The 16,915-nt window shown below is 44.7% G+C and overlaps 1 protein-coding gene and 1 long non-coding RNA gene across 4 annotated transcripts in view; both read right to left on the bottom strand.

The window, feature by feature from the left end:
* The window catches only part of LOC126473491 (protein cbp-1-like), a 48,969-nt gene that overhangs the window by 20,857 nt on the left and 11,197 nt on the right, over positions 1-16,915 (bottom strand). For 2 of the 3 annotated variants that reach the window (XR_007586473.1, XM_050100571.1), the window contains exons 4-5: positions 14,543-14,737; positions 13,262-13,574 (exon numbers count right to left, since the gene is read on the bottom strand). Coding sequence is in view for 1 of the 3 variants with exons in the window: in XM_050100571.1 (XP_049956528.1) it covers positions 13,262-13,574; positions 14,543-14,737 (508 nt within the window). In the remaining 2 variants the exon portion in view is untranslated. The remainder of the gene's footprint in view (positions 1-13,261; positions 13,575-14,542; positions 14,738-16,915) is intronic. The other variant, XR_007586474.1, reaches the window with a different exon arrangement.
* Positions 431-11,157, bottom strand: LOC126473492 (uncharacterized). Its single transcript, XR_007586475.1, has 2 exons — positions 6,944-11,157; positions 431-1,907 (listed from the first exon to the last, which is right to left on the bottom strand). It is a non-coding gene; the product is annotated as an uncharacterized LOC126473492 (long non-coding RNA).

Genomic DNA, 16,915 nt, shown 5'->3' with positions numbered 1-16,915 from the left:
CTTGCCTAACTTTCAATGGAGGGATTCCAGCCTCCACCAGGACACTGGTCACCGGACTCGTTCTAAAAGCTCCCGTCACTAGGTGAGCGCCACAGTGGTACACTGGGTCCAGTAAATGCAATGCTGGGGGTGCCGCCGAACCGTAAACCAGACTCTCATAGTCAAGGCAGGATTGAACAAGGGCTCTGTAGAGCAGCAGCAGCAGCATAGAGCGATCTGCACCCCGGTTGGTGTAGCTCAGGCAGTAAAGGGCATTGGGTTGCTGCCAGCACTTCCACTTAAGCCGACGAAGGTGAGGTCGCCATGTCAATCAGGTATCGAAAATCTGTCCTGTAGGCGCCTACGGTGGACTGGAAGCCGAGTGGTGACCTCTACAGTTGTCAGGATGCTAGGAAATGACTGTGGACGCGTCAGAAACGCCAAAGAAACATTATTAATTCATAACACCTTTATTCCTGCCGAGTACAATGTGGCTCGCGTAACAGAGGCTGGCTGCACTTGGTGATATCAACGACCTTCCCAGAGTCCTCGCTGACTCGTAGCGATGACACCAGCTCCGGGCCACACCAGTCTTGCTAGCGCAGCACCATGTGCTGTGACGTAGCAAAGGAATGTCCTTACTTCGTACTACGGGCGCGCGTGGCTGGTGGCGCCAGCTGGCCAGCCGGCTCGGCAGCGAACAGCAGGCCGCTGCGCGTAGGAGGCCCCGGGTTGGAGTCCAGTGCTGTCGGCACGAGAAGCGTTCTCGTAGTGCAGAGTGAACTCTATCCCACCCCGTCTTCTTCCCTGCTCCTCCTGGTGGCTCATCTGCGGTGGACGGGCGGAACGGGCTGCAGTCCCCCAGCGTCGCCGGCTCACCCGGTTGTGACAGCGGACGCACAGGGCCCAGGCCCCGCACGATCTCAGCGATGGCTCACTGATGTGGTCAGCACCCACTTCCCAAGTGCACCCCATCTAACTGGACACAGGTGTACTGTATAACACTGGTACTGCGAATTGATACCCATCACTGGTATTTGCACTTCCACGTGTATACTCGCCTGATCCGTAATCACTCTCACTTTAGACATGTGATAGAATAACGGCAAATTCCGTTTCGCCGGAGGCATGACATGACACACTCCTTCCGAGAATTATTTCTGCGCTTTCAGCAACGCCTTCAGCATCTGATCTGGACCTAACAAATTGGCACTCAATTGCCCATGCACTGCGTGATGCACAGCTTCATATAACGCTTCCAATTCGACACATTCATCATCCACCCTGTCTGCTAATGCCCTCAATAAAGCTGCTACTTGTATTTTCCCATCTACTCGGTTCAATCTAACCTGTATAGCCTCTATATCCCCATTCAACACTTTCCTGGTATATGCTGCATACCATTCCAGGTGTGACGTCAACTCTCGTGTGCCAATCCACTTTTGACTGTCTCCTCTGCCAACTCCTTCACCTCCCCCACCGTACTATTTAACCTCCTTATATCCTCCTCGTCCGCGGTTCCAAACACTGTTTTCAGAAATTTTCCCCCTGCATCCGACCACCCTCATTTCCTGCAAACGAGCGTTTGCGGGACCACTTCCGTTACTTGTTGCAGCTGCCTTCTCAGCTTTTCGTATGAGAGCTTCAATTCCTGATACTCGTTCCGTATGTCTTGAAACAACCCCTCCTCCTCTGTGGCTGCCTGTAGCACCGTAAACCTATCCTGTAGTGTCCGTACATCATTCCTCACTCCCCATATATTATACGTGAACACAATTGTTCACCTGCGGCTTGTCAATACCACATCTAATTGTCTTGCAAACAAAATTCCCTTATCTAGTGGTTGCACCTGCACCACCTCTCCTCTGCAACAGTGTAGCAGTACCAGACTGACGAAAAGTTTCCCGGGCCACATCCTGGCACGGCACCTGAAGGAAAAGGAAGCCATGTCAATCGCTCCCTTCCTTACCACGTCTAAAGCACACAAATGACAAGTAAAAACTACACATACCCTTTACCTAATAACAATAAATACGACATGTTCCTCCCCGAGGACACTTTATCTACTTATCCCTAGACCTAGGTGCGTAAGAGCGTTCTTCTGCTGTTCTTTTAGCTTCGGTACCCTCACACCCTTTGATACTGCTGGAAGGATCTGCAGTAACGCATCCACTGCGCCCTTAAACGGCTTAATCCTACTCACCTGAACTACTGATGACTTGGTTGGTAACTGCAACTTTTCATTCACTGGAGAAACTATTTCATTTACCTGATATGGTCCAGAATATTTCGTCAAAAATTTCTTCGTTTTACCCTTCGGAACATACGGATAAGCCAACAATACCCATTGACCAAGTCTGTATTGCGGCAGTTTACCCATTCTTTGCCCAATACTCTCTTCGTTTCTCCAGAGCTTTAGTATTAGCACACCGTACCCTTTGCCAAATCTCTCTCAATTTCTTGGCGAAATTCTTCACTGACTCATCCTGTGAACCTACCTGAGGTTTGAGCACATCAAATGGTGATGACATTTTCCGACCATAAATTACCTCATACAGAGAGAGCCCCATTCCTGTATGAACTTTCACGTTATATGAGCTTGTCAACAGATTTAAATACATGTCCCAATCCATGTATTCTGAATTTACGTAATGACTAATCATCTTAACTAACGTCCTATGAACCTGTTCTGTTCGTCCATTCGACTGAGGATGAAATGGGCTCGTCCGCTTCTTAACTTTCAATAAACAGCATAACTGCTTCATCATCTCCGCCATAAAGTAACTACCCTGATCTGTAATTATAGTATCAGGCACACCATACTTCAGCAACCAGTTATTTACTAAGGCTTGCGCAACATTGCTTGCCTTCTGATCTGGAACAGCTACCATTACCAGGTATCGGGAAAAATGATCTAATATTATTAATACGTATCGATTACCCGCTTGGGTCTTGTTAAATGCCTGGATTACGTCTAATCCTAAGAATGCGAACGAACAATCCGCTTCAGGTAGTATCTGTAACTGAATTTTCTGATGACTTACATCTGCTCTCTGCGCACACAGTATACAATTTTGCACATACTGCTCTACATCATTGCGACATGTCTTCCACCTTAACCTTTCAGCTACCCATCTATAAGTCGTTCTTTTACCACCATGACCCGACAATACATGGTCGTGCGCTTGTTTCAACACTTCTTCCCTGAGAGACTCCGGTACTACGACGCATAGTCCGCACTTCGTCTTCCTGCAAAGCAACCCACCCTGCATTTCAAACTGCAGTTGCGTTCGGAACAATTGACACTCTCTGTCAGTGGCTTGCGCCTTTTTCCACTCCTTCTCACTTATGCCCACAACTTGTATAGCTGCCACTTTTCTACTAAGCGCATCTGCATTCATATGTTTTACCCCCGGTTTGTGAATTACCTCGTAGTCAAATTCACTTAGTCTCAGTGCCCATCTCGTTAAACGACTCGAAGGATCTTTCAACCCCAACAACCACTTCAATGCTACGTGATCTGTAATCACCTTGAACTTACGCCCATATAAATAACAGCGAAAATATGAGATACCGAAAATCACTGCTAACATTTCTTTCTCTGTAGTTGAATAATTCTTCTCTGCCTTATTCAGTTGCCTGGAAGCATAAACCACCAGATGTTCCTGTCCATTAACCCTCTGAGAAAGAATACAACCTACAGCAATATTACTAGCATCACAAGATAGTATGAACTCTTGTTCGAAATCAGGAAGTATCAACACTGGGTCTGATGTTAGTATCTGTTTGAGCTTCTCGAATGCCTCCTGACTCTGTGCTGTCCATTCAAACTTAACACCTTTCTTTAACAATCTCGTTAATGGATGTGCAATTTCCGCGAACCCCTTTACATATCGTCCGTAGTAAATACATAAACCAACATATTGCTGAACTTGTTTAGTGGTCTGTGGTACTGGAAAACCACACACAGCCGACATTAGACGAGGATCCGTTCTTACCCCATCCTGACTGATAATATGCCCAAGATAAGTCACTTGCGCCTGAGCAAATTGACATTTCTCGATATTAAGCGTAAGATTTGCCGCTCTTAGCCTAATAGATACTTCGTTTAATCGTTCCACATGCTCTTCTATATTACGCGAAAAAGTAACAATATCATCGAGGTATACCATAGCAATCTTCGGTTTCAGTCCCCGAAGCACACCATCTAACAGACGCTGGAAAGTAGCAGGAGCGTTTTTCAACCCAAATGGCATTCTGCGATACTGAAAGTGACCAAGGCTTGTTGTAAAGGCCTTCTTCGGTCTATCCTCGGCACTGACTTCTATCTGCTGGTACCCACTCCTTAGATATAGTGTCGAAAAATATTTACACTGACCTAGGTTATCCAATGTTTCCGTGATGTTCGGTATTGGATATGCATCTGTTACAGTTCGTGCATTCAAAAAACGATAGTCACAACAAAATCTATACTTTTTAGTACCGTCCAATGACTTCTTAGGAACTACCTCTATGTTGGCAGACCACGGACTTTCACTGTTCTCTATAATACCATCCCTTAGCTGTTGACTAATAAATTCTTCCACAAGTGGTTGTAGGTGTTTCGCTATCCTGTATGGTTTTCTATAGACCAGCGGACTATCGCCAGTCGGTATACGGTGCTGTGTAATAGGAGTTGCTGGTAATGGACCTTCTGAATTAAACAAATCAAATACTCTAATAACAAAGCTTCCATAGCTTTCCGATCACCATTCTCCAAATGACTAATCTTATCATGTAGTACAGATGCCTTGACGGTTTGCTTGACATTATAAACACCTTGTGATTCACCTATATCCTCACCGTCGAGTATTTCCAAACTTGCTACCACTAAACCCTTCGGGACATCCACTTTATATGCCCCAAAATTATCTACACTGACCAGAATCATCAGTTCCCCATTTATATCCGCTACACGCGCAACGCTCCTCCTAATAAAACAATGCATTTCATCCAATGCTTCATTGCTCTGCAGTGGCTCCACCACACATAGTCTCTGCTGTGGTACATTGGTACATACTGACAACCAAACTAACCGCCCTGTACCTGAAGGCACTTTGACATGCATAATCATCTTTAATGCCCTTGTACACGGTTCAATTGGTGACATCTTAACAACGGATGCACTTCGCGACGTAGAAACATTTACAGCTGTTGAACCCATTGAAAACAAGTTTCCACTAAGTTCAACTGTACGCTGTGAAAGACTAATTTTGGCACGGTGTTTATCAAGGAAGTCCAGTCTGAGAATCACAGAATACCCTTGTCTCACAGTTGCCAACACTTCCATTTGCTCTCCGAACTCTACAGTTCCAATCTTAAAAACGAGCTGTGTTGTACCCAATGATTGCAACTCTTTATTCCCTACTCCACGTAATCTATACCTGGAGTACCTTGTCTTCTCCTACCCACGAGGTCTAGACTAGCAGCAGATACATGTGCCCTTGTATCAATCAAAAACTTACATCTGTTATTCCTTACAACACCCATCAAGCAACAATCCGTCTCTGTACTAGTTTTCACCATACTTCTGCTTACCGGGAATGTCTTCCGACGGACGAAACACTCCCGTTCCCATTTAACACTTTTTCCTGTTTATTCCCGTTACCATTCTGCTTACTACGACACTCATTCGCCTTGTGACCGTAGCATTTAGAAGCATAGCACTGCGGCTGCCTGCATTGAGCCTTCACGTGACCTTTCCTCCCACAACGGTAACAATTCCTCTACGATGCAAAGATGCGTTTATCATTGCGAACCCTTGTTGCAATGTCTATTTCCTGCAGATGCATTGCAATACGCAGTGCTGCAGCTAAATCCCCAGGATTCTCCATCCTAACCCTACGAGAAAATTCTGCAGGAATTCCCCTGAGGAATACATCAAGGGCTCTGTTTTCTGTCTCTCGTAGTAATACACTATCCGCATCAGGATTACCCGATAATTCATAGGTCTACGAATTAATTTTCTGTATCCTATCTGAAAAAGACTCCACTGTCTCATTGACCTTCTGTGTCAAATTAGCTAACTTCTCCCTAAAAAATCTTGCACTACGCTGCTTACGATATCTTTGTCGTAACCAATCTGCCAATTCTTCAAACGTGCTCGCCTTACTAAGCGTCTCATGATACCTCACGAACGTCTTGGCTTCCCCTGCAAGTCGCAAATTTGCCATACGTAACGTAGTTACGTCCGACCAATTGCTCATTGCAGCTGTTGCCAAAACATCGTTAATGAACGCTGTGACATCCTCTGTTGTTTTACCCGAGAAAGGCATGATCAGGTTAGCTACTAAAGGATATATTGCAAGGTTGGACATTGCTACTGACTTGCACTCACTTGAACCCGTTTGCGACTCTTGTGCCGATCGCAAGGTCTCCATTTGCGTCATTAATTCTACATGACATAACTTATGCTGCACATTCTCTTCTAACAATTTTGAGACTTGCTCCGTCAGAGCAGCTATACTCACTTCAGTACTAACGGATCTTGTTTCCGGCATGATTTGTGCAAATTACCGACAACTTACTCTATACTGAATTTACTTCTCAGAACAATAACTACACTAGCTACTCAACTCCTTTGTCACAGTTGAGCACTACACACAAGAAGACAAACAAGACTCACAATGCACAACTAAACAAAATTAATCCTTCCGCCTTGTTATTGCCCAGCGACACACTCTACAATTGTGCGCTGTGTGACCAAACCGTCTACAAACTGAACATTCTACTAGTACAAACTTCGCGCATGGCTCCCCACGCCCCGTTAAATTACACACAGTACATCTGACTGGTATCAAGTACGTTTCCCAACTGTTTCCCTTAAACTCAGATTAATCTGCTGTTTCCGCAGGTCTCACAAAGTGCACTCCCAGCAAAGAACGTGCGTCCTTAGTTATTAACAAAAATCGCCTCGTGCACTTACCACAAGGCTGCGTAGAGTCGACAGTTCTGACCACAACTCTGTAGTGTCAGTCCTGCAGTGGCGGTGTCGACAACTCCAGATACCAGATCTGCAGGCCAATGCTGTAGTGGGCGGTTTGAACACCAAATCCGTAGGCGGCGTGAGGACTTCTGACACCAAATCTATAGGTGGTCCCGGTCGCTTACGATGGACTGGAGGCCAAGCGGTGACCTCTCCAGTTGTCAGGATGCTAGGAAATGACTGTGAACGCATCAGAAACGCCAAATAAACATTATTAATTCATAACACCTTTATTCCTGCCGATTACAACGTGGCCCACGTAACACAGGCTGGCTGCACTTGGTGATATCAACTACCTTCCCCGAGTCCTCGCTGACTCGGACCGATGACACCAGCTCCGCGCCACACCAGTCTTGCTAGCGCAGCGCCACGTGCTGTGACGTAGCGAAGGAATGTCCTTACTTCGGACTTCGGCCACGCGTGGCTGGAGGCGCCAGCTGGCCGGTCGGCTCGGCAGCGGACAGCAGGCCACTGTGCGTAGGAGGCTCCGGGTTGGAGTCCCGGTGCTGTCGGCACGAGAGGCATTCTCGTAGTGCAGAGTGTACTCTATCCCACCCCGTCTTCTTCCCTGCTCCTCCTGGTGGCTCGACCGCGGTGGACGGGCGGAATGGGCTGCAGTCCCCCAGCGTCGCCGGCTCACCCGGTTGTAACGGCGGATGCACAGGGCCTAGGCCCCGCACGATCTCGGCGACAGCTCACTGATGTGGTCAGCATTGGCGGCGAGCGAGTCTGCCGCAATGTCTTCTAATCCTGGGCTGATGATTGACAGCGGCAGCAAAGAGGACCAGAGCTGGTACTGTTCCCTCACGTCTGCTGCTGGATGGGCTGCCCTTACTGCAACATCTCCTTAATAAAGATTAACATGTCGTTCAGCGAGCTGAGCGCTACGCAGCATCCCAGTACACATCTAACTGCAAGTCTAACTGCGAGTGCTTTGTTGCTATCAAAGCTGGCGTATTTAAAGGAAGCACGAGCAATGTCCTGTAATGAACGCATTCGTTCCACTTATACTGCTGATTCATCTGTCGTACTTGCCCCTTAGGTGTTCTTGCAACTGAGTTACGTGTTGTTACAGTACACTTACGAGAAGTTGTGAAATGCAGTACAGCTGACACTATACCTCTGCCTTACACTCTACGAAAGTCTCCGTCCAACACAAACCCATGTGCTAAGCAATTCTCTCTCGCCTGTTGTGTGTAACCAGGTCATTGCCCCTGCGTGACGACACATTCCGATACATGCGCAATCCTCTTACCTCTTGGCTAACCGACCGGCTCTGGCTCTCGGCATAGGCAACGAAACTTTGACAATATTCCACGTTTCCAACTCTTTACTATTCTACAACACTACAGTCCTAAGAATCAGTGTCTCCACTACAATGAGTGGATCATCATTAAGGTAAATTTCTGATTCTGGACGAATGGAGCGACACCGACAGATATGCATGACACATGATTAAACTGGAAGCCGTGGACTAGAGCCCATGACTGCGCCTTCTGAATAGCTCCCTGTAGGCACCACTCAGCAACACCAGTACTAGAGGAGCAGTACAAAATGCAGAAGTCACCTGCATACAGAGGCGAGACCACTGGCCCTACAGCTGATGCTAGACCGTTAATAGCCACTGAAATTAGAGACACACTCAATACGGAGCCCTGAAGAATGCCATTCTCCTGAATACAGGGGGAACTATGGGAGGCACCAACTTTGACACGGAAAGTACGGAACAACAGGAAGTTTTGGATAAAAATCTGGCAAAGGATATGATGTCGCCAGATTGTGTCATATGCTTTATGTAAGTCAAAAAAGATGGCAACCAGATGTCGGCATCTGAAAAAGGCAGTTCAGATGGCAGACTCAAGGGGGACAAGATTATCAGTGGTAGAGTGACCCTGGTGGAAGCCACCCTAACATGGAGCCAGTAGGCCACGTGACTCCGGGTCACAACCCAACCGCTGACACACCATACGTTCCAGCAGCTTATGGAGAATGTTTGTGAGGCTGACAGGCCGATAGCTATCCACATCAAGCGGATTTTTACCGGGTTTCAGCACCATAATGATGCTGCTCTCCCGCCATTACGATGGAAAGACGTCATCGCACCAGATCCAGTTGAGGAGAAATTGAGGAGAAATCGCTTGTAGTCAGACACAAGATGTTTAATCATCTGATTTTGGATCCAATCCGGCCCAGGAGCTGTATCGGAGTAATGTGCAAGGGTGATGAGGAGCTCCCACTCTGTAAATGGGGCATTATACAGTTCACTGTGGTGTGTAGTGAATAAGAGGTCTTTCCTTTCCAACTGCCATTTGAGGGTGCAAAAGGCTGAGGGGTAGTGCTCAGAAATCACGTTTGCTTCTGTGTAGAGAGCACGCTATTGATGTTAACACCAGGGACATCTTTTGGAGTCTGGTACCCTAAAACACATCCGATCTTCATCCAGATTTGGGAAGGTGACATATGGCACCCCATGGTCGATACGTACCTCTCCCAACACTCCTGTTTCCGGCATTTTATAAGCAGGCAAAAGCGGGTACGGAGCCGCTTAAAGGCTATTAGGTGCTCTAGGGAAGGGTGCCACTTATGTTACTGTAGAGTTCACCAAAGCTCTTTAATTGCCTCAGCAACTTCTGGTAACCACCAAGGGATTGTTTTGCCAGTGGCACCCTAGAGAACGAGGGATCACGTTTTCCGCCCGGAATGAGGTTTCCTGGTGGGCAATACAGAAAGCAGGTGTAAAGCTTAACAGTTGCCATAGCTCAAGCCAGGTGGTGGAAAAAACCACTGCAATTCCACTGGAGGATTATGTGATCGTGAGACTGGGAAGGCATGAAACACTCAATGAGACAGTCTAAGCCTCAGGGTCACCCGCTGCCACCAGACGAGTACCTGCGCGATCAACATCCATTGTGTCTGAGGGCCCAGCGAGATCTAGGTCCTCAGCAGACGCCAGAATCTCCACCTCATCCTCAGACACAGATATTGTAGGTAGTGGTGGTCTGGGTGCTACCGCAGTGCCCTGGTTCTGGGGGATCTTTTTCGTTTTAGGTTTCTCTCGCTGCTCCTTAGGTTTGTCCAGCTGGGAGGGCTTCACTGATTCAGTCTCAGGGACTGAGGAGGACCGTGAAGCCCTATGACCAGCTACCTGTGGTTGTTATCAGCCACTGGTGAGTGTCAGTTTTGCCACTGGTAGGAACATGGAAAGGGAGTGACCCAAGGGATCCCATTCTGGCGAGAGGAGCTGTAAAAGACTTATGCTTCTCTGGCTGAGAAGTGGGGACTGATGTCCCCCTGATGGTTGAAGGGGTGGAAGGATGTTGCTCCTGAAGCAGGTTGTGCAGGAGCAACAGGGAGGGAAGTGCCCCCCACCATCACGGGGGAAGGTGGAGTCTGACGGCTCTGAGAGCCAACTGTACGCAGTGGAACGGAAGATGGTAGAACCGTAGTCATAGCGGCGGCATTGGTTGACAACATATGCACAGGATGTAGCCTCCCATATTTTATCTTAGCCTCGGTGTAGGTCAGTCAGTCCAGGGTCTTGTATTCCATTACTTTTCTTTCTTTTTGGAGAATCCTGCAGTCTGACAAGCAAGGCGAATCGTGCTCTCCGCAGTTTACACAGATGGAAGGTGGGGCACAGGGAGTATTGGGATGTCCACTATCCTGACAGGTGATGCTGGAAGTACAGTGGGAAGACATATGGCCAAACTTCCAGAACTTAATGCACCATATCGGGGGAGGGGTATATGGCTTTACGTCACAACAGTACACCATCATCTTCAACTTCTTGGGTAATTGTCACCCTCGAAGGCCAAGATGAAGGCACCAGTGGCAACCTGATTATATCTCAGACCTCAGTGGATGCGTCAGATGAAATGGGCATCTCGCCGCTCTAAACTGGCACACAGCTCTTTGCCAGACTGCAAAAGAAGGTCCCTGTGAAATATGATAACCTGGACTATATTTAAGGTCTTATGGGGTGGGATGGAAACAGAAACATCCGCCAGCTTGTCACAGGCGAGTAGTGCCCGTGACTGGGCAGAGGATGCAGTTTTGATCAAGACCAACAATGACCGCATTTTGGACAAGCCCTCCACCTCCCCAAACTTTCCTTCTAAATGCACCACAAAAAACTGAAGTTTATTGACAAGAGAGATTCCCCATCAACTCTCATACATACGAGGTACCAGGCCGAATAAGCTTCGCTGCCATCCTTAGCCTGGTGTTCTTCCCACGGTGTGGCCAGGGAGGAAGGGGGGGGGGGAGGGGGGATGATTTGGGGTCATATTTCTTAGCATTGACGTTAAACCTTGACAGCTTAGAGACTGCTAGTGTTTGACCACCAGCAAGAGATGACGTACTACGCTTCATGGTGTGTCATCCGCCCCGATGCCACCCACTCCGACCAGGGTCCTCCCCATGGGTGCCACCTAGCTGCACCAAAGGCCACCTGACAGGATGACATTGCCGGGAGTCCCAATGCCCCAGGGTGACGGGCATCTACTCCTTGGCATACATGGGAAGTTAACAGTACAGGCATAAGCAGAGCAATCCCTGTGTGGTCAGGGGGCTACAACCAACAGGGTACATGGCAGCCCCACCACAACGGGCTGGCTACCGTGCTGGATATCAGGCACAAACGAGCTAAGAAATCCATTATCGTCGACAGCGCAGAAAGCGATACTGCACAGAGGATGTAGGAAAACGCACCCAGGAGGGTGACTTCACCCATCAGCTGGAGAATGAGTGGAAGTGCAGATCCACGTCGAAGAAGGATGTGAGACGCCTCAGCACATGATGGACACTATGCACCATGTAAGGCCCCCTTCCTCAATTGGCTAACTCTTCGAGAAAATTTTGAAAAATGGAGGTCAAAACCTACAGGCCGAAACATGTGAAAGTCCTTTTAGTCGCCTCTTACAATAGGCAGGAGAATCTCACCTGGGAGCTTCTCATGCAGGTAGTGTATGGAATGTAAATAGCCCAATGGAGACTGCAGATACAGATTCCATATTTCCAGCAACCGGTTCCTTATATCAAAACCTTCAGAATTTCATCCTCTATCTTCTCCCAATTTTTTTTAAAAAAAATCATTGTGTAACACCCTGCTTACACAAGAAACAATGAAATTATTTCAGTTTATATTATCACAATCCTTGTATTGGTGAATTTTTGTCACAAAGCTGTGAATTACAATAAAAGTGTTCAAGCAACTTACAGGAATGCTGCCAGTCGATGTCATTGACAACTGCCAATATTTCAACAGGTGCACACCATTATTTTCAAGGCAGCAGTAAGGTCTGTCAAGGGAATTTAAAACCTCAGTTTGCAGAGCAATTCCAGAAAGACAAACACACACACACACACACACACACACACACACACACACACCAACCATCTGAACCATCCCACAACCAAAGTTGACCGATTTTGGAAGGTGTCAATAGTGGAAATCAATAACCAGTGCACGAAGTAGCATTAACTCCATCACTCTGTTTTTGACATGGGAGAAAGTAGGATTCCAAGCAAAATTTAAATAAAAACTTGCATCTCTGCTGTTGCAGAACTCTGTTTTGGCACTGGTCATTCTACGGAATATAACACGGAGACTCTGGCATGCACCTTCAGCTATTAGGATAGTGTTATTAAGGAAGCAGTTTAAACTAAATTAACAACCTTATAAATACAGAATGAGGTTTTTGTTTGAATTCTGCATGGAATCCTGCTCTCTCTCTCTCTCTCTCTCTCTCTCTCTCTCTCTCTCTCTCTCGTTAAAAAAAATAAAATAAAATAAAATAAAAAGGGGGGGAGGGGAGGGAGTTAATGCTACCTCACTTGTTAGTTATTAATTTTTCACAATCAATAACTTCTGAGAGACAGAGAGAGAGAGCGTGTCTTTCTGGGACTGCTCTGCAAAAAGATTTTAAAGTCCCTAACACACCACTTACTTGCTGCAGTTTAGCCTGAAAATGACAGGGTGTGCGCCTGTCAAAATATTGGTGATGATGGGTGTTACTTGGTTGAATTTCCTTAAGTTACTTGAACATTGTACACTCTGGGAGAAACTTTCACCAAATATCTCGTTAAATTATTTGGAATACATAGTGGTGAATAACCAAGTAGCAGAAACAAAAAGTTGACACAGGTGCACCAATTACATAACAGCAACAAGCTAACCTGCCCATAGTTAATGCTTAATTTCAAATTTTCGTCTTAAAAGAACAAGAGCAGGAATTGTGGTTATTCAGTACAACTTACCTATTTCACAATGTGCACTGGGAGTCTGTGCATCAGGCTTCAAACCACTAATGTCTGATCGATGTGAAGGCTGCAAACCAACCCAAATGCCAGCACCTGATGTTGCTGGTGTAAAATCACCCACTGGAGTAACTGCTGAACCTGCACCACCAACACCCAGCACCCCTGAACTGCCTGGTAGTAGACCAACAGGTACTGTTGTCCTGATGTTCATTGCTGCCATTCGCCTTTGTAGGTTATCTACTTGCTGAATTTTATGCTGCTTCAGCGTATGTTTGATGTTGGGACAGAATGGCACTGAACATTTTGGTTCCTGCAAAAATTAATTGGAAGAAGTGCTACAGCAATATTTACCTCAGCAAAACGTTTTTAGAGGGTTTAGTTTTGTATTTCTTACAATACTGTAAAAGCACTGTCTTGAGAGTTAAATAAAAAATACTGAAATTAATGTACATGAAACAGTTCATTGCTCAACTGATCACATTAATTCGTATCGCTTGTCACTAATTAAATGAAACAAGCTTTAATGTTTTGCATTCAAAAACATTCACAAGGCGAAGTAAGAAGAACAATGAGGATTTTCATACTGCCCGACATAATTGCACTTGTCATAGTATCACTGACAAGAAAATCAATAACTATTACTTTTTTTATACCTCTGTACTCCCAATTTTGACTTTAAACAGAGCTCACAACTTCATTAACAATAAAAATCCCTATAACAGGTCAAATAGAGAAAAATAATCTATGCCAGTGGATAAACGTTATTCCTCATGAACATGCTAGAAGGCCTGTAATTTGTTTTCTTAAAGCTTTCTATCATTGTTCTCTAAAACTTCAAGTGACCAGGCTTATCAGTATTTTCAGCATTAGGTAAAAGAAACTTTCACAATAAAGATATTCCCATTACTGTTTGTAAAAATGTTTCTAGCAGTATGGAAAAATTTCTGTGTGAGTAGGATTAAAACTTTAGTTCCTGTTTCAAAATGTTCCACAAAGCATTATTGCCGATACTGCAGAAATTCTGTCTACAGGGATCGAAACTTACAATTAACAGATGAAAATTTGCTATGAACACAAACCTGTGAACTGTTTAAAATGTCTTCCAGGATCTCTCTTAACTACAAGCAATTCCATATTTCACATCAATATCTCAAATTTTCTCAATAGGCTCCCTAGTACTTCTTAACATGCTTCACTCATTGAGTCTTTTTGATTTTGATTATTCTGGCTATTACAGTTATTCTTGTATCAAGTTTTCCAGTTAACTAAAGTCCGCACCATGTAGGAAGGCTGCCCAATTTTCAGCCTCTCTGCACATCCCCTTCTCTTTCTGAGTGGCTTGTTATAGCTAGACAGCGAGAATCTTTCTCCTGCACGCTGCACTGCTGCTGTACTTTGCAACAACTGAATTTTTCTTTCACCTGACAGTGTTTTCCTTTTCTTCCTTGTAAGGATATAGCTGTGAATGTGTATCTGTAAAAAAAACAATTCAACTAATGGTAATAAATGTGAAATGGACTGCACAAGCACGTAGTGTTGAAATGAGAACTATGAAGCAAATTGTAAACTAATGTCCAGAGCCGTGGTAACCGTATGAAAAATTAGTTTCATGTCACCTGGAAAGCATCAATATCGCAATAAACTGACAACACAAATGGATGGTTCTGACAACGATGATTTAAAGCACTCCTTTTCAATGTTTAATACGCTATATGACAAAAACTTGTTACAAATGCATGTGAGAAAATTGGCTTCGAAGTTGGCACTCCGTCAATGCAAAGAATTTTGAAAGACATGTTAAGAAGAGTGTTTTTTGTTGAAACAAGTGATATGGGTACAGCATAAAACACATCCGTATAAAGATGGACAGTGCATGAGAAGGAGGGAGTTCAACAGTGTATTACTTTAATGAAACATAGGTGAATCAGAATTCCAGGACAACCTGCTGGAAGATAAGTGATGGTAGTGTCAGTTCTAAAGTTCCTATAGGAGTAGGTTCTTGGATAATTATCCTGCGTGTAGACTACTACTGTGGTCATTCCTGACAGTAAATTTTTATTTAGGTATAAGTAAAACAGTGACTACCATTTGAAATGAAAGCTGTCAGTTCTGTGAAGTGCCTCACTGAAGAATTCTGACCATGCCTTGCTTCGAAGTCACTCATTGTAATGTACCATGCCAGTCATCATTCAGCTGTTACAGAGAAAACATGAAATACACACACCATGAAAGTGGATATTTTGCTCTGGGTTAAAAATAAATATATTTCGCACAGACTAGTGCCAAACTTCTGTGGTTCATTAATGTACACATCATGTGACAGAAAGTACAAACGTGATTTTGCTGTATGTGAATGTGGTCACATAGTTTTGTGTTGACCCACATGTCAATGACAGTACAGCCCATGGAATTAATTTGGGCAAAGGCTAAAGGATATGTGAAAGAAAATTCACAGTAACAGACACAATCATCTGTGTATGAAGCAAGAGAGAACACCACCTACAGTCTGTATAGCATGCTGAAAAGCTTCAGGAAGAAGACTTTGATAGTAAGGCTAAAATTAATATAAGCCTTGAACATATCATCATAAATTTACTAACATATTGTTCACGCACACTCAGATAGTAGTGACGGTGGTATTATGATGTACACTTTGAAACAAAGTAAAGTAATAATGTTTTTTACTTTTAAGAACTCAGGTTTTAAAAAATGTGTGTCAGCATATAAATTGCATAATTAATAATGAGACTTCCCTAGTCTTTATTGATTAGGAATTTGTATCCTGTGAAGTATACAGACTACAATGTTCAATATACTGCCCAAAGAGAAGTTAAGCTTTTTCCAGCATGTTGTCTGCTTTAATAAAACAGCTGGATAAATTTGTCAAGATACCTGATATTACCAGAAGTAAACCCCTGTGATTTTCAAAGCATGAAATTGGAAGTGCCTTAAAATTACCACTGAGATGACAGTTGTTTTTGATGGTATCAATCAGCATTCCCTTGAGTAATTTGCACAACATTCTGCTTGTTCAATAGATTACACATGCAGTCTCTCACTGTAATGTCAAAGAAATTAGCTTACAGTCACATCACCTGTTGACAGTGAAAAATCTGACAAGTTACTGACCATTTTATGATAGTCTTCTACATTAGCTTTTTCTACCAGTAATTCTTTATCACACACAGTGATTACAATGAACTACAAATACACCTGCAAACACACCATACACACATTTTTAAAAGTTTTTTGGAGTACAAGCAGTTACCAAGCAAACTATTTCAGTTTGTGCTTGAAGTAAATTTTGTTTAAATCACAATAAACGACAATTATTGCAAGCAGCTTCAATGACCCTGTCATTAAATGACTCCCAATGTCAGGTGGACTAAAGCTGTGGAGCAACGGACACAATGTCAACAAGACACAATGTCGACAAGATGTGAAGTAATACTTCTCACATGACAATTGATCGAAATCAGTTCCAAAATTTATTATTCCCTTCATAGAACTGAAGGTATCATACGACATACAATAGGCTAATGAACCTCCGGCAATGTGGACTTCGTTCACCCATTCTCTGCTGCCAAGCATGTGCCGGTCATATCCCCTCTACAATTCCTGCCACTCCACCTCTGTGCACAGAAGCACCAT

The sequence above is a fragment of the Schistocerca serialis genome, chromosome 4 (genome assembly GCF_023864345.2).
Source record: "Schistocerca serialis cubense isolate TAMUIC-IGC-003099 chromosome 4, iqSchSeri2.2, whole genome shotgun sequence".
NCBI lineage: Eukaryota > Metazoa > Arthropoda > Insecta > Orthoptera > Acrididae > Schistocerca > Schistocerca serialis.
Note: the sequence above shows the minus strand (reverse complement) of the source record. Positions and strands in the feature narration are given on the sequence as shown.